The 24,539-nt window shown below is 40.7% G+C and overlaps 1 protein-coding gene across 4 annotated transcripts in view; it reads right to left on the bottom strand.

Annotated features, from left to right (window-relative positions):
- Window positions 1-24,539, bottom strand: part of blnk (B cell linker) — a 32,435-nt gene that overhangs the window by 4,225 nt on the left and 3,671 nt on the right. The window contains exons 3-21 of one of the 4 annotated variants that reach the window (XM_061040721.1): window positions 15,138-15,184; window positions 9,996-10,061; window positions 7,981-8,027; window positions 6,430-6,476; window positions 6,233-6,350; window positions 5,924-6,027; window positions 5,714-5,783; window positions 4,637-4,720; window positions 3,456-3,481; window positions 3,342-3,370; window positions 3,175-3,231; window positions 2,991-3,012; window positions 2,845-2,896; window positions 1,810-1,870; window positions 1,685-1,712; window positions 1,531-1,561; window positions 1,181-1,256; window positions 229-257; window positions 29-84 (exon numbers count right to left, since the gene is read on the bottom strand). In XM_061040721.1, coding sequence (XP_060896704.1) covers window positions 29-84; window positions 229-257; window positions 1,181-1,256; window positions 1,531-1,561; window positions 1,685-1,712; window positions 1,810-1,870; window positions 2,845-2,896; window positions 2,991-3,012; window positions 3,175-3,231; window positions 3,342-3,370; window positions 3,456-3,481; window positions 4,637-4,720; window positions 5,714-5,783; window positions 5,924-6,027; window positions 6,233-6,350; window positions 6,430-6,476; window positions 7,981-8,027; window positions 9,996-10,061; window positions 15,138-15,184 — 1,050 coding nt within the window. Of the gene's footprint in view, window positions 1-28; window positions 85-228; window positions 258-1,180; window positions 1,257-1,530; window positions 1,562-1,684; window positions 1,713-1,809; window positions 1,871-2,844; window positions 2,897-2,990; window positions 3,013-3,174; window positions 3,232-3,341; window positions 3,371-3,455; window positions 3,482-4,636; window positions 4,721-5,713; window positions 5,784-5,923; window positions 6,028-6,232; window positions 6,351-6,429; window positions 6,477-7,980; window positions 8,028-9,995; window positions 10,062-10,367; window positions 10,547-15,137; window positions 15,185-24,539 lie in introns of those variants that run through there. The other 3 variants (XM_061040722.1, XM_061040723.1, XM_061040724.1) reach the window with 3 other exon arrangements.

Genomic DNA, 24,539 nt, shown 5'->3' with positions numbered 1-24,539 from the left:
TTTTTTCAAACAGAATAAAAAAGCTCACCTTGTCTTGATCTGCTGATCCGTCTTCAGCAGAAACAGCTTCTCTGTCAGCTGCTTCTGTGACGACAACAATATAAGGAAAGTATAGTTTGTTAGATTATGTAGAACAGTAACATTCAGTGTATCACATGTTCAAGTTCAGAATTCCTGTGTTGTGTTTTTTTTATCCTGTGGCGAGACTCGAACAGGAGTTGTACTTACTGTAGGAGGTGAAGTGAGGAAGAGGAATTCTGCAGGAGAGACCACAAACAGAGCAAATCCACAGTGAATGCAGAGCACACAGCCGACATGCAGATTATAAATCAAAGTATAGACGCATCTTAAGGCTCACTGTAAATATAACTAGGGGTGTGCACGAGTAGCAGGTTAAACAGAAACATTCAGCATGCTCACCAGTCGGCACCAGAATTACTAGACAGTTCAAATAAGAGAGGGTGAAACCACCTGCAAGTGACTTGTTCAAAAAACTATCCCAGGCAAAAATAGCGTTCTGTGAAACACGGGTAGTCTCATCATAGAAAAGGAAGTCTGGATTTTTTCACAGGGCTTGACAGTTCTTGGTACCCCGACCCGGGAGCAGTTGTTCTCTACAGAGTCAATACGCTCATGTTCTAGTTTATGACTCGCAAATGTACTCGTTCAGTTCACCGTTCACCAAAGAAATAAGCACATTCAATGCCTTCAGCCACATTACTGCCTCCTGAAAAAAGTCCAGGGTGGAGAGGCACAGTTGTTGAGTTTTTGACACGGTCAAAGTAATGGGGTCCAGATGAATGATGTTAAAAAGAGGATGGGACTGGTCTCAACCGTATACAATGGCTCCTATGCCAATGGCTTTAGCGACAATAAATGGTGATTTCTACAATGCTCTACTACCTGTAAGCAAGCACAGTGAAGGATAGCATCTCATGAGCAGAGCTGCTTGGCAGCTTAAACTGACATATAACCACTCAACCCAAGAAATGCATGATCACATTTAACCTGCAAGAAGGACCGAAGGCTCAGAGGTCTCAAACTGCTAATGTTTGAAACGTTCAGAAACATTGTCATTGCAGGATAACAAGGCTGGTTTTCTGGTGATAACAGGATAATTATCTGGCAAACTGAATGTAGAGATAAGTTGACACGGTAAACTGTGGGTTGCATTTCTTACTTTGGTCGTTTCAGGTCCAGTGTAAAAGTTTTTGGTTGAGGCTTCGGCTCAGTCGGCATCGCTGGCAGCGTTCGACCTGTGGAGACCAAAACATGTTAACTAGGCTGTGCTTTCTTTTCGAGAGTGGTAGAGGTGATGTGTCGCTCTCTTATGGATGTGAATCATCTACTTGTACGTAATCAAATAATCAAACCATCATTTGAAATGAATACTTTGCAACTAGGCCTCCACATTGAGACAATTAAAAAGTGTTTTAGAAACAAAATGTAACCCGAGGTGTCTGGAGCTAACTGACTGATTTTACAAACTTTATTCTTGTGTGACTCACGATGTGTTCGTAGAGTACTTACTTTCAAATTCCCTCGGTTTAAAATCTGGCCTCTGCAGAAGAGTAAGATGGAAGGATTTTCAGTGACATAAACAAAACCTCACATAATGTGGATCATGCAGAAGATCGAATAAAACAAATTAAAGCCATAATAGTTCTTTCTTTGATTTTCCTACCGGCCTTGTGGGTGGTTTTGGTGACCTCCTGAGAGAGAACAAAAGACGTTAAACCATGATTATTTGTTAGTTAAAGCTTAAACACATGAAAGTTTTAGTTAATAGAACGGTTCAGTGATGCTTACTCTCTGGGCAAAGGTTTGGGGAGGAATTTGGGAGGACCATCCACAGGTATATTACATGAACCTGGAAGAGAACATGACAAAATGATGATAGTGTTGTTAGCTTTGTTTTTATTTATTAGCTTAGCTTTCTTAGCTTCTTAGCTCCCATCATCTTAATGAATAAATGAATTCATGATGGCAGCACAGACTTCACTTTTAAAGCCTGAAGGTGAAGTTTATCTAAATCAGTCCCTCTAACTGTGTTCCCTCTAATGGTCAGCAGGGGGCGACTTGACCATTCTAACAAAGGTCTACAATTTAAAGACTCTATAAGATGAGAAGTTTTCTGATATTCCTTCAGCTAACATGTTTAATGAATTTATGGTCTCAATCTCTAGTTTCAAGAGTCTTCTTTAATGCAGCATGATGTTCATTTTGTAAATTGTTCTCCTGTTTATGGTCAAATAGACGAATGCGGCAGGAAATGCTTTAGGGGCTACCTGTGATATACAAGTAACTAACATGACAACCTCAAAACGGGTTTGGTCGTACTTAATCTCTATTCACAGATTGGATTTTCAGCATGGGGACGTGTTCATATTTTCATTTGTAGTACATTTCTTGTCCAAGCTGTATTGACCAATCACGTATCAGCAGGCTTTGGCATGTGCAGTTAAAACCGTCTGTGTGGACGGCTAAAAACAGGCAAATTTATTTTCCGTTAATTGCAAGTAACTCAGGAAAAAAATGTGTTTCTTTACGGGCTCATACTGCTGAAACGAGCTGCTGTGTTACTTACATACTATCAAACTGAGGCTCAACATTTGAATGGGCAGTATTCAACGTTACAGGGGCGTAAATATATCGCTGCTTGAAACGGCACTCTGAATAGGTTAAGGGACTATGACTGCTGGTGGGTTCTGAGATTGGGTAGTACTAAAAGACATAGAGGCACATTATCCACCTCTGAATAATTCTTATGTCCACTTCTTATATACTTAATGTGGATGGCATTCTTTTAAGTAACAACGCATCTATGTATGATTTATTTCTCACCATCGTTTGGGTCACAGACTTCATATTCATCTTCTTCTGTGGGCTCCTGAACCTGCAAAAGAAAATCACGTTTACATAACTGTGATCTCTGCAAAACTCCTCTTAAAATGTAAAACTTATAAAACCATACACCTCTTATTACTCACATTTGTAGACGACTTCATAATTCTACAGAGGGAAAACACATTTTTATTATTGTAAAAATAACAGGACAGTAGTGTAAATATACTTCACAGCAGAGCGAGAGAGTGAGTGTGTGTGTGTGTGTGTATGTGTGTGTGTGGGGGGGGGGGTATGCAGTACTCGTAACAAGTTTTTATTCAGTCTTACCTGGGGCAGGGTTTCGGTGGTAAAGAAGGCGAGTGTTTCGCTGGTGTTGGACACAATCTGCAAGGAGAATATAAACTCAGACTGAACCACAAACTAAAGTCCAAACTCTTAAACATGTTATATTTTCTGCACAACATGAACCAAAGTGACGACAGGTTCAAACTGACCTGTTTGTTGGACGACGTAACGAGCCATCCTGTGAGGATGAAGATATACAGTGAATTTAACATATACATGTACCTTAAAAAATTCTAATAACTGCTGTGACATTAACAGCTTACCTGTTGGTCAGGGAAGATATGAGCACCTGCAAAATAACCAAAGACATAATTAGACCCTCCAAAACAAAGCACAAACGTTGCACCTGCATACGACTATTTAATGTTTTGAAAAACTGCTTTTGGCTGTCTCATATTGTCATGTTTTAAAAGTCACATATTCTCCTCCTTTTCAACCAGTTTAAATAATTCTCAGAGCTCATGAAAACATGTCTGTGAAGTGTCTTGTTCTAATTCCACTCTGATCCTTTGCCCTGCTCAGAACAGGCTGTTTCTGTGTCTGTACCTTTAAATATGTAAATGAGCTGTGTTTGACCACACCCCTCTCTGGAAGGGCTCGGGTGTCTCTGGCTTTCTCGCTCCATGTCCTATTGTTTACGGTAAGAAGGCAGACTCAGAGGACAGAACAAACACCTAGCTGTGGGAGTGTCACCCACCTGGGGGAGGGGTTACTGCCCTTTGTGATGTCATGAAGGGAAAATCTCCAAACGGCCTGTTTGAGCACACATTTTCTGAAAAGTGGAGCAGGTAAAAGACGGAGAGGATGGACTAATTTTATAATTTGGGGGTTTGTTGACAGGCTAGTGACATAAATTAATGTTAGGAAACCATGGTGAAGTGTATTTTGCATATGTGACCTTTAAAAGACAGACATGGTGCACTGGCCTTAAAGCTGTTTATTTAAAACTAGAGACATCAGAAGTCTCTTTTTTTTCTGTGTTCGTCCACTCTTTGAACATGAAGACTATCACTTTGGTCAAGACTGAAACATCACATGGATTTGCATGAAATGTTTGACATCCATGAACCCAAAAGAACACAACAGTGATGCATCTTTATGAGCTACAAAAGCAAATGAGACCACCAGTAAAGAACTATCATCAGGTCAAAATGTTTTTGGTATAAGATCAAATATGGCACAAATTCTACTAGCTTCTGCTGTACTCTATTGTAAAGTTAGCCAATGTTAGCATGCTAAAAGGCAAGACAAAGAGTGTTTAAAAGGTCAACAGCATATTGCTAGTAGTGGTATTTAGTTTAAATGTCTTTGTGCTCCTTCACAAAGCTGCAGATTGATGTTGAAGACAGTACAGGTTGATATAAAAAGAGGTGCGTAGGATGAATAAGTGTTGAGGTTTACCAGCTAGCTTTGATGCATACAGCATGGATATTGATGTACTTACCAGGACTGGATTGACGAGTTGATAAAGGTGAAGGCATCACAGGGCGGTCCCTCCCTGTCCTACTCCCACCCAGCAACACATGATCTGCAGAGACCATGAGGAATGGAGTTACCCTTATGTCTTTGACAGATTCAAATAACTATTAAAGACATGGTTTCTGGTATAGTGAGTTGTGGTACAAAAGCCTTAAGTCTATTTTCATTTTCATTCTGGCCTAAAAATAGCAGACATACATCCATACCTTTTATTTTACTACATTTCCCCGTAAATATTAGTGAATTTCTGTTGTCTTCTTGCGATCTCGACTTATTTAGCTCGTTATCTCTGGATAACAATGCTGGTTTTCCTGTGATAACTAGTTTAAATTTCTGAAAGATCTGGAGATGAATCTGTTAACATGAGAAAATCAGCTTTTTATCTTTGTTAAGATAGATGTGGAGAATGAAAAAAGACAAATGCACTCCTTATCATGGAAAAACTGAGTTAAATAAAATGTGTTGATGCATGTCCTTGTAGGGCTTCTGTACTTTTTGTTTAGGGCTTTTGTATAGATGCCACTGTGTATAGAGAAAGAGATCAGGTGAGGGAGTGAGGAGTGACGTGTGGGAAAGGAGCCACTGGTCTGCTTGGGAGGTCTAAAACTTCCGTAAGTGGGGCACGACTTGACCGCTTGGCCATCAGTGCCTCTAGGCTTCTGTAAAAATAGACTTCTTCAATCTGCACTGATTAATACTTTTCCACAGACAGGTGAAAAGGTAAAGATCAGTGCATGCAAAGGTACTCGAAGAGCTGCGTTTACATTTACCTTTATTATAACACATGTAGTATGTGGATGTATATAGTTATTATTTTATGTTATCAACTTATTTGAGTGAAAAAAAAACATCTGTAGCCTCTGCTACATCTGCTGCAGAGCGGGCTAAAAGGTACAAGTCAGTCAGTGTGCATGCTGCTGGACTAATTATGTGCAGAAAACGTTTCGTTAAATCAAACAAGTTTTCATAATGTCACATATCAGAGAACATATAAACCTAGACTGTCGTTATATAGATTATCTAACTTTCATGTGCATCTTACTTGAAGGGGGATTTTCATCAGGTTCTACATAGTTGTCTTCATCGTTGCTGTCTGGATTGATGTAGTCTTCCTAAAGAAACAAAAAGACAACATATGATTAAAAAATGGAGGTGGAAATATCCTTCAATACAACGTCTGTCGCTGTCTTGAAGCACCACACAGGCGTCTAATACAGCAGCAGCGTTTATGCACAAGAGGGTGAGTATTTACGTCATCACTCCCCCCAGGTGGGGGTTCAGGAGGCAGCTGTTTAGAGGCTTTGCTTGGGCGTAGGGGCTTCCTGGGCAGCCGCTCAGGTCGGTTACGGGAGTTGTCTGGAAAAGAGAAGCAGAAACATCAGTATTTGCATGAAGCAGCACTCTGCAGTCCTCTGTGGCCAAAGCCATGAAGTAATGCAACTTCAGCAGGAAGAGAGATGACTGCTGTTGAAGAAATAGAAACTGTATAAAAAGGAATCAGCTCATTTGAAACTTCAATGATCAGAAAATCTGATGTGTGCAGATTCATAATTACTCATACCGAGATACTCGCCCCTCGGGAAGGAAGCAGAGGGAGTTGTGGTGAATTCTTTGTGACTGGGAGGAGGCTCGTAGCTGTCATCGTGCTGCTCCCGAGGATCCTCGTACATGTCATTATCCTGGGAACAACACATGTTGAATGTTTCACACACCCTTTTGTTGAAATTACTTGGAGTTTGCTCATTTTTACCAACTTACATAATCAGAGTCAGACAGCTGGTCATCACAATCCCTGTTATCATCTGCTAAAAACACAGAAGAGAAAAGTGAGTGTGAGAGGGTTCAAAGATATGTTAAAGAAAATGTTTAAATGTTTGAGCCTCCAAAGAAATATGAAACACGCGCCAGGTGTCAGAGTCTCAGTTTCTAAATTAAGAAAAGAGGAACCAGTGGAGCGCGTCTCCTCACCTCTTTATCTGTTGAATAATCTCTCAACAAGTCAATTCATCCCTTTTGTTTGACACAATTAAAAAAAAAAAGATAACTCGATGAAGCAAAGCGTTTTTTGGTAAACAATACCTTTAATCATTTAAATGTGTTTTATTTAATTCCTTTTAAAGCCGTACAATGTCAAGAAATACTTTTTTTTTTCCATTTACAAATAACGAAAAGGTGCAGGAGGAAAAAAATGTAAGAACCAGCCCTTTGCACAAGGAAAAAGTAAATAGACAGATAAAAAGGTAAAAATTATTCTTTTTTTTCCAGTAATGTACTGTGGCCAAAACACTTATGTAAATACATTCACATTTCATAAGCCTCGTGTGAGTACAATCCACCACACGCTTAACAAATCTTTCAGGTCAACTTTAAGAGTTGACCAATTCAATCCAATCAACTTCAACATAATTCTGTTGCCTCATACTGGGCAAATATTTTCTTCACATAAAGGGTTTTGAGTTCTCGAGTGTTTACACATCAATGTAGGGCTCTCTCTTGACAATTGCATTATTTTACTCCATAAATTGAAACACATCTTTGTTTTATTGTTGTTCTAAAAGAATTAACCTTGAAATGATATTATGTCCTGTGTTCTACCAGGTGGAGTGATATCTGTGAGCAGCTAGTGCTTATAACTTTACCTCATTGATTTATCAGTACCACTGTGAACGTGTGGAAGTGGATATGTCATGAAAATGAAACACAGAAACATGAAACCTAAAGAAGTGATGGTAAAAAATTATTTTTTACCAGAATCCAACTTGTGACATCACAAGGAGATCAAATTTGAAACGGAGCATTTTTCTCTGTGTTGTAAGATTCATGCAGACCACAAACAAAGGACTGGATGGATTTATTTCACATTTTGTGGGTCTGTAGACACTCAGGTTACCCAAATACATGTTCAACAACACTGTCAAAGTGGATTTTTCATAATATGTCCCCTTTAAAACTCTGGGCCCAGACGGTGGAAACACACTGAGTTCCTTCAAAGATCCCAACTTCCCTGGGAAAGTTCCTGCATTTAAATCACGCTAAATAGTGATGATTATTTCCTGCCAAAGACTGTAATTTCTAGAAGATGAGCTAGATTCTGCTGAGTCAGGCTGAGATTCATCCACAGTGTAAATGTTAGAGTTGCCAGCATCGGCAGCTCGTGTATTGCATTAGACCGAATTGAAAAGAGATGTTTGCTCTGTCAGTAAAACACAATTTTTTAAAAATACCTTAAAACACACGTCACCGCTGTGGGGATTGTATCATTTATCTGCTGTTCCACACATGCATGTATGATGATGAGTCAGTTCTTACCTCTGTAATCTCTCGCAGGTACTTTTGGAACTGGTTTGCTCTTCAGCCTGTCATACAGAGAAAGACACCGACATCAGCAGCTGCAGCTAGAGACTCAACAGTGATTTCATACTGATTGAGTTTCATATCATTTTAAGGTAACCTCAGACCATGATCGGGGTTTGAAGCACAAACAGAACTTATAATAACACCAGAACAAAAGCTCATGGGGCAGCTTAAGTAAAAAAAAAAAAAGGAAAAGAAAAATGCTCTCCAAAATGGCACCGTGCTTACAAATGACCTCGGGCTTTGATGATTATAGAAACATGATTTACACAAACGTAGATCGGTGGTTTGGTGATTAGGTTCCTCATGTCTACAATCTTACAAATGAAATATGAAACTGATGTCTGGTGTGGTCAATGCAAAGGTTTCAAATCCTGTAAATTCTAGTCAACGTTTGACCAAAGAGATGTTCTTATTGTTTAATCTAAACTACGATCACCTGCAACACTTTGGGTTTCATGATCCAACAGAAAGTTGTTCAACGTAACATCTTGTTATATAAATTCTTATTTTTTTTAAAAGATTATTTTTGGGCTTTTTCTGCCTTTATTTTAGTGACAGGGAAGTGGATGGAGTCAGAAATCAGGGACAAAGAGAGAGAGAGAGTATCTACATGTGGAAAGGGATCCACAGGTCGGACTCAAACTCAGGCACAAGCTTCAATGCCTACAGCTGGAGGCGCTGCTTGTCAACAGGCAAGGCAAGCAACTGTTTGGGGCTCTCGAGGGCTGAAGACTGTAAACCACAGCAGTGGCTCAAAATGTGCAAATTTTGCAATGACAGTGAAACTTCCCTGATTGGGGCCCCATCTGACAGCACCCACTCTCGTTGCCCTGCTTAATTAGTAAGTTTGTCAATGAAAACACTGAGGGAAAATGAAGAGGAATAATCTGTCAGGGAGTGAAAAAGAAAGAGGAAGAGCATCAGGACACTAGATGTAATAGTGGATGGAGGGGCCCCCAATTCATTTTTGCCTAGGGCCCCAACAGACTCTAGGATTGCCACTGCCTACAGCCTCTGTACATCAGCACCCCTCTTGTTATATAACTTCTACATAAAAATATCATGAATTCCTTTTTCAGAGCTCGCTCTTTGTTCTATAATTAGCTTCAACTTCAGTCATCCAGTATCTGTCCAGCCTGTAAGATCATAAAGTTGACTTTGCACCAGTTTGATGCAGGCCGGACAGGCCAGCTGTTTATCACGACAACGTCAGTCGGCTATACCTATCAGTTTATCAAAGTAACCATGTAATTATTTTTTACAGCCACAGTGTGGGAATCTTCTGATCTTATAAGAGAAGGTTGTCATTTGAAGAAATAACTAAGAAAGGAAGAAAGAAAAAAGGTCTGGTGTGATATCTGCAACTTTGAAAATGTGAAAACATCTCCTTACCTTTAAAAAAAATAAATTGAGATTTTAATCTGTAAATCTGAACGTTTACATGCCTATGTTATATTGATGTGCACACTGTCTGTTTGAATAAATGTGTGTAGTATGGATCCTTATGGCCTTTAAGGGGACTCATTTCATGAAAGGAAAGCGAGACAGAGGTGCCATCTGTTGACGTTATTTTTGGCTTGTGGGTCCGTCTTTTATTCCAACGGTTGTGAAAGAGGAATTGACGTTCTCCACTGATGCATGATGAATACCGCAGAGTTTTTAGACCAAACACCTCCTCAGAGGTGTGTACCCATACCGAAAAAACATGTGATGCTTTTTAGAGGTCTATTTATGGGATTGTTTCCATTAATTTAGAGATAAGTCAGTGGATAGAATCAGAAATCAGGGAGAGAGAGAGTTGGAAATGACTCGGTATAGGATCCATAGGTCGGGTTTGAACCCTGGCCGCCTGCTTTGGGGACTATAGCCTCCGTACATGAGGCGTACATACTAACCAATAGGCTACCGGCGCCCCAACATGTGATTTTTTAAGAACTATTCCCTTTGTGTTTATTAGTAGTACTGACCTTCTCAGTTTGTTGAGCAAGCTGCCGTCATTTTTCTTGATGTCTTGAACGATCTTCTGAAGCTGCCTGCAAAACACAACAGACTTACATTCACAAACAAAACTTAAGGTTCAGAAGATAAGATTACCTTCTTTCACTTGTCTGGAAAGGTTTACTGACCACTGAAGCATTTATTTCTACATTAAAACATATGCTTACAATTTTGTTTCTGCTGTGATGAGACAATTTAAGAGACAAAGTCTTTACCAAATGCAAGACTGAAAGAAGCTATGACGCTATGAGAAGCTATATCGATATTAAAAAACATTAGAACAAAGTGTTAGCTTGCCTCCGGCCCCTTGGAGACAAACATCAAATAACAAATCTTCTTACCGAATCTTAGCTGTAGCTGGAGCAGCCAGTTTACCTAAAGTTTCCATATTCATGTTTAATCCAATAGTTTATATTTTTTTTAGCCTCATTCCTCTTCAGTCTGTGCCGTGTGGTCGTTCACAGGAACATTAATGAAAACTGACTTTGGCTAAAAGTCTTGGTCTGTGTCACAGTGAGGGAAGGTGGGGTTTGGCCAGGCTCTGTAAGATACTCACTTCCCTTTTCCACTCCCTCAGAAACAGATTTGAGTGAGCGCACTGTGAACAAACCTCTTGCATAACATCTCGCTTAAATTCCCCTTCCATTCAGACGCTGCCATTTGAACAGCTGCTTCAGTAGGAGGATTTTACAACATCACATGTCAACCAAGCTCACCCTGCCATGCCCCTTGATACAATATCACTAACATCGTTACATCGTCTGCAAAGAGTTACACCAAATATACTTCAAAGACAGTCCTGTGAATAGAATAATCAATGTTGCAGATTTCAATACATCCCTCTGACCAGTTCAGGTATCTGGTAGGGGTACACATACTCGGACCAGACCGTTTCGGTACAGGGCCTTCGCACGCAGACCGATCCGAGTACGCGCGGAACAGAAGTGCTTTAATCTGTGTTCCCACACGGACCGCAAAGCGGGAGTACACCTCAGTGTGAAGGAAGGCTGCGGCCGCGGATATGGGACACAACTTTTAGTTAGTAAATTGTAAAAAAGTTCAAACATAAACTGTGGCAAACTCTGCAGATTACTAGTTCCTCGAGCCCTGTCGGTTTGGACAGTTGCATATAACCGGGATGGAGCTCTTTTTACGGACTGGCTCTTAAGTTTCGTTTCATTTTCAGCGACGATCCCGCTCCAACAGTGCTGCTGCGTGAAAGGGGAGACACGTCTGTGTGGGAGCATAACCTGCAGCATGATAGAATGAACACCGTCCCTCCCCAACAGACAGCCTTTTGCTAGTAATTCTTAACGGGCCAAAGCCATAACAAATGCCATTGAAGTTCTTATATTGACAGAGGGAAATATTAATAGTTCTGCGATGAAACTATACTGTCCCAGATGTGATTAGGTTTATTATGTGCTCAAAGGGCATTCAAAAAACTGTTACTTCATAAACTAAAAGGTGTCAGTGAAATTAAAAATAAATATTTTTACATATAGGCTATATTAATTACTTCATTTCATTCTAAAATATTTTATTTCATTCATATCTTTTATTTATTGGAGACTCTTCTGGTTGAAGGATGCAGCATGAGTTTATTTTTTATTTTTTTTACAATGTTTAATTTAAAATGTTATTAAAAAGTAACCTGAGCAGGTGTACAAGTCTGAACTACTGATGCTGCACTTAGCCCAATGTGTAAAAGGGAAATTCTAAGTGATCCTAATAAAGAAAAAAGAAGTGTTGCATCAGGTCCCTTTACTGTGCCGAAAATGTACCGAACCGAAGCTTCAAAACTTGGAACCGTACCGAACCGAAATTTTTGTGTACTGTTACACCCCTAGTATCTGTAAAACAATTCTGACCGGGTTGTAAAAATATTTCACATGTAGAATCTTGTCAAGGACAGATTTACAGAGCGCTCATACTTCATAATAAATGTTAAATGGACTTGGGCTTGTAGAACCTTTTCTCAAAGCACTTTTACACCTCAGGTCACCCCTTCACATCCACACACTGATGGCAGAGGCTGCTATGTAAAGTGTCCATCAGAAGTAACTAATCCCATTCACATTCATATGCTGCTGACAAAGCAGTGGGAGCACTTCAGGGATAATTGTCTTGCCAAAGGACAGATTGGAAATGTTGCTGCAGGAGCTAGGGATTGATTTTATTCAACAAATCTTTACAGAGAAAACAATGGAAAGTATTCAATTCTGGCATTGGACCTGGAAATTGTATCCTCTAAAACAGTACTATTACTGAATTTTGCGCAAATATGATTCTGCTGGCGTCTTGAGCCCGTTGCAGCTACAACTTTGGGCGTAAAATGGATTTATGTATTTATTCGTCTGCAATCCTGGGACAAACATCACTTGGGTTAGATGACTTTTTGCACCCGGTAAATCTGGTGAACATGAGACAACGATGACACCAATAACGATACAGCCCAACTTTATGTCTCAATCTGTTCTGAGTATACATGCAAGGATGTAACGCTCTGCTTCTTGCTTGGTCAATCCCTCTTATTCTCTTCTTAGCTTCATCCATCTCCGTCCTCCCCTCCGTCTCTTTGCCTCAGTCTTTGAATCAAACTGTATTGAGACGGGCTAACTGGCTAGTGCCGTAAAGCAGGACACACATCTTGTAGGAGAACCACGGCAGGCTGCCATACTCACATATTGCTATAAGCAGGCGCCATACCCCCTGTTGAAAGTTGTTCTACTACTACATCGACTATGAAAAAGTCTTTGCTTTAAGTCATTGTTGCTTAAGTCAACATTTCATAATGAATCTGTTGGAGTGAAATTCAGCCTAGTTAAAAAAAAAAGAACTTTTGAAATGTTACAATGTTACAATTCATTTAGCAGACGCTTTTATCCAAAGCGACGTACATCAGAGAGTAAGTCCTAATCCATTCATACACCGCCACAGAAGCAGCGGGAGCAATTCAGGGTTAAGTGTCTTGCCCAAGGACACATCGGACATGTTGCTCAGCTGGAAAGAACTGTGTCGTAATCCTGAGTGGCAGGATGATCCACTGCTTTGTGGGAGTGTTTGTGTGTGTGTGTGTGTGTGTGTGTGTGTGTGTGTGTGTGTGTGTGTGACACTGTGTCTGGTTTTATTTGGTTAAATCAATATCTGCTCTTAACCACAGCGGAGGAGGAGGAACCAGGCAGCTGTGTGAGGTGAGAGGCTTTGACAATGTAAAGAGTTTATGAGACCTTTTTTTAAGGAACCAACTGTGATTCATGATAAGATAGAAAGCCACTAGTCAGCTTTTTACTCAATGTTTGGTTTATTTCTGGCTATTGTTCTTTGCATCACAAAGGGCAGTAACCCCTCATCCAAGTGGGTGACACTCCCACAGCTAGGTGTTTGTTCTGCCTTCTGAGTCTGCCTTCTCACTGTAAACAATAAGACATGGAGCAAGAAAGCCTGAGACACCCAAGCCCTTCCAGAAAGGGGGTGTGGTCAGACACAGCTCATTTACATATTTAAAGGTACAGACACAGAAACAGCCTGTTCTGAGCAGGGCTGAAATAGAGGGGTTTATAGACATGATCAAATACAGGATCAGAGTGGATTTAGAACAAGAAACTTAACAGACATGTTTTGAGGAGCTCTAAGACTTAAACTGGTTTAAACTGGTTGAAGAGGAGGAGGATATGTGACCTTTAAGTAAAAATGTACATAACTGTGATTCCTTTGAGAAAAGTTAGACGAAAAGACTGGTGATCCCTTTTGGATCTTTCAACCTTAAATTCACGCACGCACGCACGCACGCATACACACACACACACACACAAACACGCACACACACACTTGTGGGTATACAAAACAGGAAATTACTCCAAAACAAGAACAACCACATGCAGTCTCATGTGCAGCTGCAGACAAAAACGCTCACACCCAATCCAGCTGCAGGTTAACACAAACACTGGAGTTAGTCACACACACACACACACACACACCTACACACACACACACACACACACACACACACACACACACACACACACACACACCTACACACACACACACACACACACACACACACACACACACACACACACACACACACACACACACCTACACACACACACACACACACACACACACCTACACACACACACACACACACACACACACACACACACACACACACACACACACACACACACACACACACACACACACACTGACAAATACAATCACTAACGTTATACTCTTTAAAGGTAGAGTCAGTTGCGATGTTCGTTGGGGCTTGTAAACACAACATTCATATTGGGCCCCGCCTCCTGGGCACATCGCCATCAGTGATGCACGCCCACTGCCGCTGACAGCAGTTGTGAGATCACCCCCACCCAGCCCATCAACCACCTGGAGCATCATGTTTCTATATATTCATTTGTTGTAATAGAAAAGCTGAAAATTTTGCAAGCTCGTACAAGCTAACCGCCAGTGTTTTGAACCTCCCTGTCCTAAGAAAGCAGACCAACTCTGCGCCGCTCTTCATCCCAGTCCGCTCCTTAAGAGCCTCAAAGCAGATGACAGCCAACCCACAGTTCACTCTTGTGGAATGAGGAATTATCCACTTTGAGTTTTGCCTGACTATGATTGTATTTTCCCTTTTTTGCAACTACGTCCATGTTTGCCATATTCCCCAGTCCAGTCGCTGAATTTTATCCACTCCCAAACTCAACTCTGTGCTCTTATTGTCTGGTGGGAAACAAACCAGCCCTTGGCCCAGAAATGTCCTGAATCAACCAAAATATCAAAACCAGACAGAGGACAGGGTCACTGCAGTCACCACCACACATGTATGGAGACCCAGAAGTGAGGATTGAGCAGCTTTACTTTTGTATAAATCTATATTTTATTTTGAAGGAAAATCCTACTGACTCTATCTTAAGTGTTTTTTTAAAGCCCATCAACCTTGGTGTCCTCTAACTTTGAATTCAGTGCTTGACAATAAAACTAAACTTTTAAAACAATAAAACTAAGCTTTTAAAAAGCGAGATAAACATTGCACAGAATTGATGAAATGAAATAATCTGAGAAGAAAATAAGGTGTGGTATGAAGTGATTAAAATGCGACTCACGGTTGATGGATGAGGCTGAACTTGTTCATGTCACAGTCGGACAGGTTCTGTGAAAACAGCAGAGAAATAAGCTGTGAACTAACAGTGACAAGGTAATTAAAAGAAAGACAAAGGAGCTCACTGATGAGAGATTCTTTACAAAAGAGACAATAATACAATGTCTTAGGGACTTAGGTTGGGAAACAGACGGTTGCCGGTTTAAGTCCCATTGCGGACCAAATCTGGAAATTGGAAGGGTGCCAATGCCCCCCCCCCCCCACCAGCTCAGGAGCACCCCCATTCTCTGATGTCTCTCTATTAGTGCATGTCCATAGGATCCTGTGTGTGCATGTGTGTGTGTGTAGCATGTCCAATAACAGTGTGTAAAATGACATTTCCCCTCGTGGGATTCATACAGTATATCTTCTTCAAACTGTCATCTTCATGAACGCAGGCTCTTAAGCACACAATTTCTAAAGACTGCAATAGGGCAACCCTCTTTTTATATATTTAATCAGAAACATTCATTGAATTATTTTCTGACCTCACTGAATTTTCAGGTATATAAAAAATTAAAAAACTAATAAAAATATTGCTTGTGGATATTTCAAACATCGGACATAATCATCCAAATTGAAAATACAGACCTGGGTGTCACAATATACTCTTGTTGAGTTTGTTTAGCCCTTGTTGTTGTGATTTCCTGTTTAATTTTTTCAGAATTGTTTCTTTGTACTTCTCTGTTTCCTGTGTAGATTTTGTTGATTACCCGGAGTTTAGTTTTCAGTGTTTCCTGTTACACTTTGTAGTTTGGGTATCATGGCCCTTTTCCAAAATCCACAGTTCATAACGGAGTGCAAACTTTTCAGTAGACAGGAAAAAAATAAAATAAAACAAGTATGTATAAGGGTAACGCACCTTTCTAATGTTAAGTTGTTAAATAGTTTACATGCAATGTGAAGTTTTGTTTTATTTTCTGAGCCAGTGTGCATATCACACCTGAGTTGGAGTGTCAATAACATGAGGCGGGCTAATAACGCCACTTCTAACCTGAATGAATCAGATGAAGTATAGGAACAAATATCTGCCTCCTGACCAGTAGATACTAACAGTATACAACACGGAGAGAAGGGACTGTCTGCTGTCAGATTGGGTAGGTACTTTGCAATTTGGAAGCACCCCATGTTTGTAGTGTTTCTTCCTGCCTCTGTGTGTCTCCCTCCAGTTTTAATTGCCCTCATTGTCCTCACCTGTGTCTTGTTAGTCTCACCGGTGTTCAATTACCTGTGTCCCTCCCATTATTTCGCCCTGACCTTTGAGTCAGTAATCACACATTTTTATTCTTTATTTACAGCATATTAAACATGTTTAACAAATATCTTTAAAATCTACATTTTAACTGATCAACGTGACATGTTGAAAAGTGTTGTCCACTCATGTGGAGACATTGCACTGGTCGCCATAACAACACAAACACATTCATAGTCCTGCATTACCGGTGAGCTGACAGGAGATGGCAGCATCTCACTGAGAGCCTTTTATACAGCACAGTTTTGTTTTGTTTCTTATGTGCCCCCCTTGTGCTGCCTCAAACTACAACAAAGAAAGAGGAAAAGTCTCTTTGTTAGTTCATGCACGAGAGCTGCAGGGTCAGAACATGTCCTAACCATTACATACATGCATATATTAACAACTTTTGGTGCTGAGACGCTGCAGTAAGTCCACGGAGAAGAAGCTCAGAGACAGCTTGAGGACGGGAAATTCAAAAACAAATAATGCTCTAGCTAATAATGCTAGTTACAGCTACGCCCAACTAATTTTTCTGTTGCATTAAATGTCTGCTTTGCAGGACGGCAATTGTGATTTGTAAATGAAAGGAAACGATTACCATAAAATATGCAACAAATCCCGTTAAATTATGTATTCTTCTTCTCATTTGTTATTCATGGCTCCGGGTCATTTGTGGCGTTGTCTCTTTGCTTTTTTACATATTTTATATCCAATGTAATGAAAATCCACAGAAGCAAATGTTTGTGAAAGGGTAAACTTTGTGTGGCATGTGTGAAGAAAAAGACAAACAGCTTGTGATGAGAGGTTAATATCGGCGGTATGAGTCTCATCTGTGTGCTTCATTTAGACATGAACGATGAATCAGTTGTCCCTGCAGAGTCTCCTGAAACAAGCGCAGTGATGAACTACAGGTTATACTTGTGAAGTTGTAGCTGTTTATGACACAGGTAGAGGTCTGATAAAGCGGCTCACATCACCTCGATGTGTGATTACGGGAGCCTCAGAGAGACAAAAAGATGTATTTCCTCCAGGACGAGCGCAGTGAGAGCCCTTTACGCTGAGCTCGTGGTTTGTAAATCAGACGGTGTGATCACTTAATATGAAAGGCTTTACCTCCTTCAAAGACCTGAACCTTGGCCTCTCAGATACACACTGGATCATCCCACTGGCTTACAGACGAGGGGAGGGGGGAAAAAACGCATAAAGTCGGTATAAAATCAGACTTAGCCTTTTGACATGGAATAAAATATCAAATAGTCCGCCCCTGTGGATACACACAGGCTCTGCTCCTGCATTGAATTATTTATAGGAGTGTCTGTGTGCTTGTTCATCTGAGACACAACAGCTCTACACGCTGCTGCGTTTCTATTGTACCACGGAGCAGAGACCTCACTCAATCACAGCTCAGTGTTTTACACCCTTCTCCTAAGACACAGTTGTAAATGAGCATGTGTGAACTCTTCTGCTTTGTCTCCAGGGTTTGATCTTTTTAGGTTTGTCTGTGCGAGGTTTGTCTGTGTGAGGAACATAAGGTTCACATGTATGAGTTTTACTGCAGCTGGAAGATATTTGATTCCTTTCCATTTGGCTTAGTATTAGTGAGACTATGAGACTACAATTAAGGTGCTCTGTGTGGCCATACAGGCACCCGAAGGCGCAGTATTTCACCCACATGGGAGTGTCTACTTATGGAGGAAGCAGTGCACGCTTTGTAGAGCTCAGTGATCCAAGGAAAGCTGTTTCTTCTTTCACCCAGGACAAAGAGCAACAGATGTGATCCCTCCCAAAACCAAAATACAACACTATGAGGACAAGCTGATATCTTTTAAAAAATGCTAACCAGTGACCATTTCATGAAACAACAAAAAACATGTTTGGCTATGTTAAGGAAAGGAGGATGAGATGAGAATGAGATTTTTAAAAATAAGATAATTATCTCCGAAGTTAGAGTTACGAAGTTCTTCTATTTGGGGATCCAGTATTTTCAGCAATTGCCTTATTGTCTTCACAAATCACAACATAGCCAGCCAGAATGTATTTTCAGTCACATTTACACGATCCCTCTTTCTTCCACTGAGCGGTGAGGTGTAAACATACAGAAATAGCTAATGCACAAATCATTGTGTGGATGGGCGATGAGTTGTGGTTTTTACTCCAACAAACTCTGGACGCCCCTCACTTTGTCAGGTACACATGGAACGCAGAAAGGTTTACAGACCGATGCAGAGCTGGCTAAACACTGAAGCTTCAGTTCAACATGCGAGCACATTGACTCTAAGGAGGAGGGGGCGGGGGGAGACAGCGCTCTCTAATGTTTTGAATTTGGAGTATCCATTTTAAACACTAGGTGTCAGAGTTACATATTGCTCCTTTAACGGCTCTGAGTAGAGCTAACAAAGTTTTAAGGATGCACACATATTGAGCCTCTCTTTAGAATTCAGTCAGTGTGAAATCTCAGTTTCAGCCAAAATCGGGAACATGAACGACCACTTTTCATTTCTGTTCTGTGTGACTGTGTGAAATGTATAGTGGACAGACAGCATGTGGTGACAGTGTTTAAACAAGTTTCATTTCACGACAGAGAGAGAGAACGGCTTCACGGCTACATGTCCCCAAAATTACCTTTTCAGAGCAGCTGTGCAGCAGCTGTCTCATAACGGTGACTAGGTGAGAGACTTTCCACATGTTCACAAATCTGCACTAAATGTTACAAAAAAACAAGTGTGACACTAATCCTGGTTTTCTCCTCTAAGGCACTAAATGTTTCCTCTGTTTCCTGTGTTCATTAAAAACGTGAGGCTACAGATGGACTGTGTAAGCACTTTGTCTCTTTTTGTACTTACTGTACATTCTTCTTTTTTAACATAATTTCATCATGTTTGATGCTAACTACAAAGTAACCACGTCATATGTACACGAGTGTATGCGCTGTCGTTCACTTTGACTGGCCTTTGTTTGTCGTGTCGGTGTCACTCACAGCAGTTGAAAGAGGCAGCGTGACACAGATAGAAGCTGACAGCACTTTTGATCAGATACATATCTGTCGACCTGTGGGAGCGAGCACGCCATCAAAAAGACTGAGATTACCTTTATCTACTGTGTGCTGACTGTCATTCATACCCAAGCTTTAACATACAGCTGCACATCTTTGAGACAGGATTACGTTTTCTACGATAGGGCAGTCTCACTGGTGACCTACTAATGCTAATACAGACATCACAGCAGATGGTAGCCTAGTGGTTAGTGGGTGTGTCCACTGTACAGAGCCCTTCAAGTGTGAGTCCTTTCCTGCATGTCATTCCCAACTCTGTCTCTCTGACTCTATCCATTTCCTTTCTCTAAATAAAGCCCCCAACCCCCAAAATAAAGCTTTATAAAAAAATACATGTATAGAAAAAATGGGAAATCTAAATGCTTGTACGCTTTTGTGACCCAGCGTCATGCAGATGGGTCGCTCAAGTTAAAATGTTTGATCTTAAACAGATTGTTGGCCTCACTTAAATACTGTTTATTGAGATTACTAAATCATCATCAGATTATCGCTGATGGGAGCATACACCGAAACCGGCTGATTCATGATTGGTGACTAAAAACATACACAAATAGAAACCAGAACACTTCTCATACCAGAGTCTGCTCCAACATGGACAGATTTTTCCTCATGTAGAATCTGTAATTCGAGGTGAGCTCAGCTGTGATGCTCGGCTACATGTGCTGCCGACAGTGCTGAGAGTGGACTCGATGTGGTGAGAGAGCCCTCTGCTGCACAAACTATATATGATATATCAAAAGAGAAATTCAATATATAAGTGGTAGGTCCATAGCTACAGATTGTATTGGCTGATCAGCTCACTCAGACTTGGGGTCTGGCAGGATATATGACAAATATCAGGAGTTTTTCAGGAGTTTTCTGCAAGTGTGAAAGCCCTATAACTGTAAACCAAATCTACCTACGGGTACAAATAAAGTGACCTTACCTTACTCTTATCACTGTTTGATGAAGAGCTGTTGAAGGTTTAGGGATGAATTTGGAGCAGAGCTCTGTGATGTTTTATGAATGCAGTTTAGATCTGGGTTGCGTACTTCCTTGAGTCTCTTTACATGATAACTTTATGACCTTTGCTCCATATACTGTATAAACATCATATGAATATTCAAAGTGGGCCAAAGGCGAGGTTCAGCATGCAGCAGCACACTGGCTGGTCGACATTCAGAGCCCAGAGAAGAGGCCCTCTCTGCCCTCACATGCACGCCGGTTACTGATGAGTCAAACAGAACTCATCATGAACTGTTATTCTTGTTTTTTTTTCTGCTGCATGTCAGGCACAATGATCACAGGGAAGTCATGCTACTGCCTGAGAGAACAAACATTTAGGATCTCAGTTGTTTAATAAATTCTCAGTAATGTCTCAACAGTTTTGGTACAGAGACACATTCAAATGGTCCCATTGTGTATTAAAAAATTCAACACATTTCCAGACGTCTTTGTAGATTTTAAAATGCTCAAATTGGTGGCAGATGGAGCAGCTATGAGACAATCGGGGTGGTGTTGTATCCTCATACTCTGATTGACATTTTGGTTGCACAAGATGCATGTTCCAAAAAGCAGCTTGTTAATTAGTTTATTCTAAGATATTTTGAATTCCCATTTCTTTCTCAAAACACAAAGAGGCAAAATGTCTTCAGAAATGAAAAACAAAAGTTTTCCTTCATACTTGTCTTTCTCTTTCATTACTTATCAGACAAAAAAAATTAAGAAAATAAAAATTATTCCAGGTGCATTGATCCTACTTTGTAAAGATATGTGTCAAAAAAAGATAATCAGCCTGTGGCCACACAGCCGATGCATCCTGAATGTGTAGGTGTGACCTGCGGTGTAAAAGTGCTTTGAGTCGACAAAAGACTAGAAAAGTGCTATACAAGCTCAAGTTTAGTTACCTTTTTACCATTTGTTAAACATGTGAATGTACCCAGACATTTCTATTCAGTTTTTTGTTTCAGTGATGTTCCATCTTTGCATCAACTCAATCTGCTGTTCATGTTTTAAAATTATGATTCTGTCTTTCTTTAATTGAAGCCCTGGTTAATTTTTTCCTAATTTTAAAACCCTCCAGCTTCATTGCTAGTATGCAAGGTCACATTTCCCCTCGGTGAGGAACCCTCCTCTGCCATGATCTTTCTGTTGTTGACGTTTCTGTAGCATGTAGGTTCTTTTAACAGGTTTGAGTTGCTATCCCTGACACCCAACCGTCCACCATTTGTCAGTCCTCTCCCCTAAACTATTGTCTTCCAGGGAATGGATAAAAGTCTCGTACTGCATGAGGCCGGACAGGTTTTGGGTTGGCACAAGCTGTCTCGGCACGTCAAGCCCAACCGACTCCAGCTATTGTGCAGTGAAAGCTGAGAGCTGCAGCCAGAGTCAAACTCATGCATCATTCTGCACAGAGCAGAGCAAACATCCAAGCTGATGATCTTTGCAAAGAGTTAGCATAAAAGAGTCTTGAGCATTTACAAGGATCTCTTTTTTGTTTCCCTTTATTAAAAAACACCACTCTGTCTGAAGCACAGAAGTTACAGTCACAGCTCTTTGAAAATCCTCCCGCAACAGGAAGTGACATTTTACCAGCAGAGTTAAAAATAGAAGAAGAACAGGGGAGTAAAATGAGCAACAATTAGCTGTCATGACTGAAGGGGGAAGGAGCGCCACCTACTGAAACTGACTGCATCAACAGGAGATCAGAGTCACAACATTTATATCACTAATTCACACTTGAACAGTAAAAAGGTTTCAGATCTGTAGAAGTGTTGAAATATAAATCTATGAGAGTGCTGACGTCAGATGAAAAACATACACTCTTTAGTCACACGGTGAAGTAAATCTGAAAGACACAGCCCAATGAAAGGACATTCTTCAGAAATGGATCTTCACCCTCTTCACCGTCACCATTAAACACGCTGTGGAGCTGCAGCACGGACTTATTGATCTACCATCTCTTCAAAACGATGCACGTTTACATCACCCGACAACCACAGAGAAACAGAAATATTAAGATAGATTGCAGGTTTTGGACACTTGAGACCGAGACCCTATTAAAATCTCTAATAAACAACAGAGTCCTTATCAGAACTACACTTCAGAGAAAACTACATTTATCTAGTGGAGAATCCTTCCCCTTACACCGCAGCCATGGATCAAAACCTTATGTATTTCCGATGTGGTGGGGCAGATAATGCCGCTGCTTGGGAAATGAAGAGCAAGAAATTGTTCATCATCAAAGCATAAAGGATTGCTAATTAGCTAACCCTAGCTAATTAATGTTACTTAAGGGTAGGATCAGGATCACTGTCAGCTGTCACTTTCAGTCAGTGTTCTGGTTGTGCTACATAACGTAGGCTGGCAACACACCGGACGATTTTCAAATCTTAACCCATTTTTAAAAAACGTGGGAGACCACAGACATGAGGACAGTTTGAACACATTTTTTTTACATTATAAACCTCTGAACTCCAACACTGGACGATTCAGCATGACCACACACCTGCAGTTTGTAGTAACGAGTTCACAGTGGAGATTCCACAGGGACGAGATCTCACAGAAACTAACGTGATCAAAACATGACATGACAGGAAAAAAAAATATGGAGGACGATCAACGTTGTCAGCTGCGTTTTGCATGAGACATTATAATGGCAATGCCTTAATACAGTAAGCTGGTCTTCTTTTGCTATATTCGACTCGGCTTGGGGCTCACTTGTGTTTATGTTTGCTTGCATGTTTGTGAGCTGTACAGGTACACAACATCTGTATGGTGATGCTCCATGGTCTGCTCGCTCTTATTGGCTATTGTGGGTATTTTGTCAGAGACAGCCCGACCTCGAATCCAAGATCTGGGAGGCTCACACTCAATCAGGAGCAGTAAAATAATTGTCTTGACAACACACACTTTAGGATTGTTTTGACAACTACTCGGTTGCAACATGCCTGAAATCAGGCCCCACAGCTGATCATTCAATCAATCGGGGCTAAAATCGTCGAGTGTGCAGCCGGCCTTAAAAAGAAGTCAATCTTTGCTACACATGCAGGATTTGAACCTCCATCTTCTACATGAAAATCCTCTATGTATGTATGTTGACCTACCCATCTCTACTGACTGCCTCTCATACTTTCACAATGTTAGTATTTTATCACCTCATTTCTGCAGCTCATCAAAACAACAATTAAGAGCACAGCATCCAGAAACTATTAATTCGATGTATCTCCAGAGTCATATTGTGAGGAGTTTGACCTCGGACCAAGCGGAGGAAGTCAATGAGCTGGACGTAGGAACTGGTGATGGAGTCAGTTTCAGGTATCAGAACAACTCAAACTGAAACAGTGAGGTCTTCAGTTTTACTTTAGTGTTGAATTTAAGGGATCACCAAAGTCACATGAATTCATCTTCTATGGACCTGTGGTAAAGTTCACGGCCATACATTCAAAACATATTCATCAATCTCACTCTGAACCTCATGACCACCACATGATGGCGCTGAACAAAAAGGGGTGATGGAAATTAAGGAGATTTGTCCTCTGTGTACTATTAATATCAGTGCAGAATTTCACAGCAATCCAGACAGCAGTTGTTGAGATTTTTCACTTTGGACCAAGTCTGTGGACTGACTGACGGACTCTGCCATGGATCCATGCTGCCAGCGAGGCAGAAAATCAAATACAGCAAACAACAGAAGTCCATATAACTCTGTGCAGAAATTGATAGTGTACGAGTGGGAATGTTTGCACGGCTCTGCTGCCTTAAAGCTTGCTCAATTGAAGGTGTGTGTAGCCAGGCATGATGAAATATTCCTGTTCAATACCAGCCTGGGTTTACCTGACCTTAATAGAGCCCGGGTGTGTCAGCTGGATCTGTATCCCGGGGATCTATCAGTCAACACACACACACAAACACACACATTATATGTTTATGTATTTTTCAGTTGTGCACTGATAACTCGCACATCAAAGCCTCGGCTCTGAAACATTAATCATTTTGACTGATAAAAATCAGCGAGCGTGTTTCAGGGGAAATATTTTCATGATTCAATATCCCCTCTGAAATGAATCAGCTCAGGGTCAGCGAAGAATGAAGAGAGGATA

The sequence above is a fragment of the Labrus mixtus genome, chromosome 6 (genome assembly GCF_963584025.1).
Source record: "Labrus mixtus chromosome 6, fLabMix1.1, whole genome shotgun sequence".
In the NCBI taxonomy this organism is placed as follows: domain Eukaryota; kingdom Metazoa; phylum Chordata; class Actinopteri; order Labriformes; family Labridae; genus Labrus; species Labrus mixtus.
This window is presented reverse-complemented; position numbering and strand designations above follow the sequence as displayed.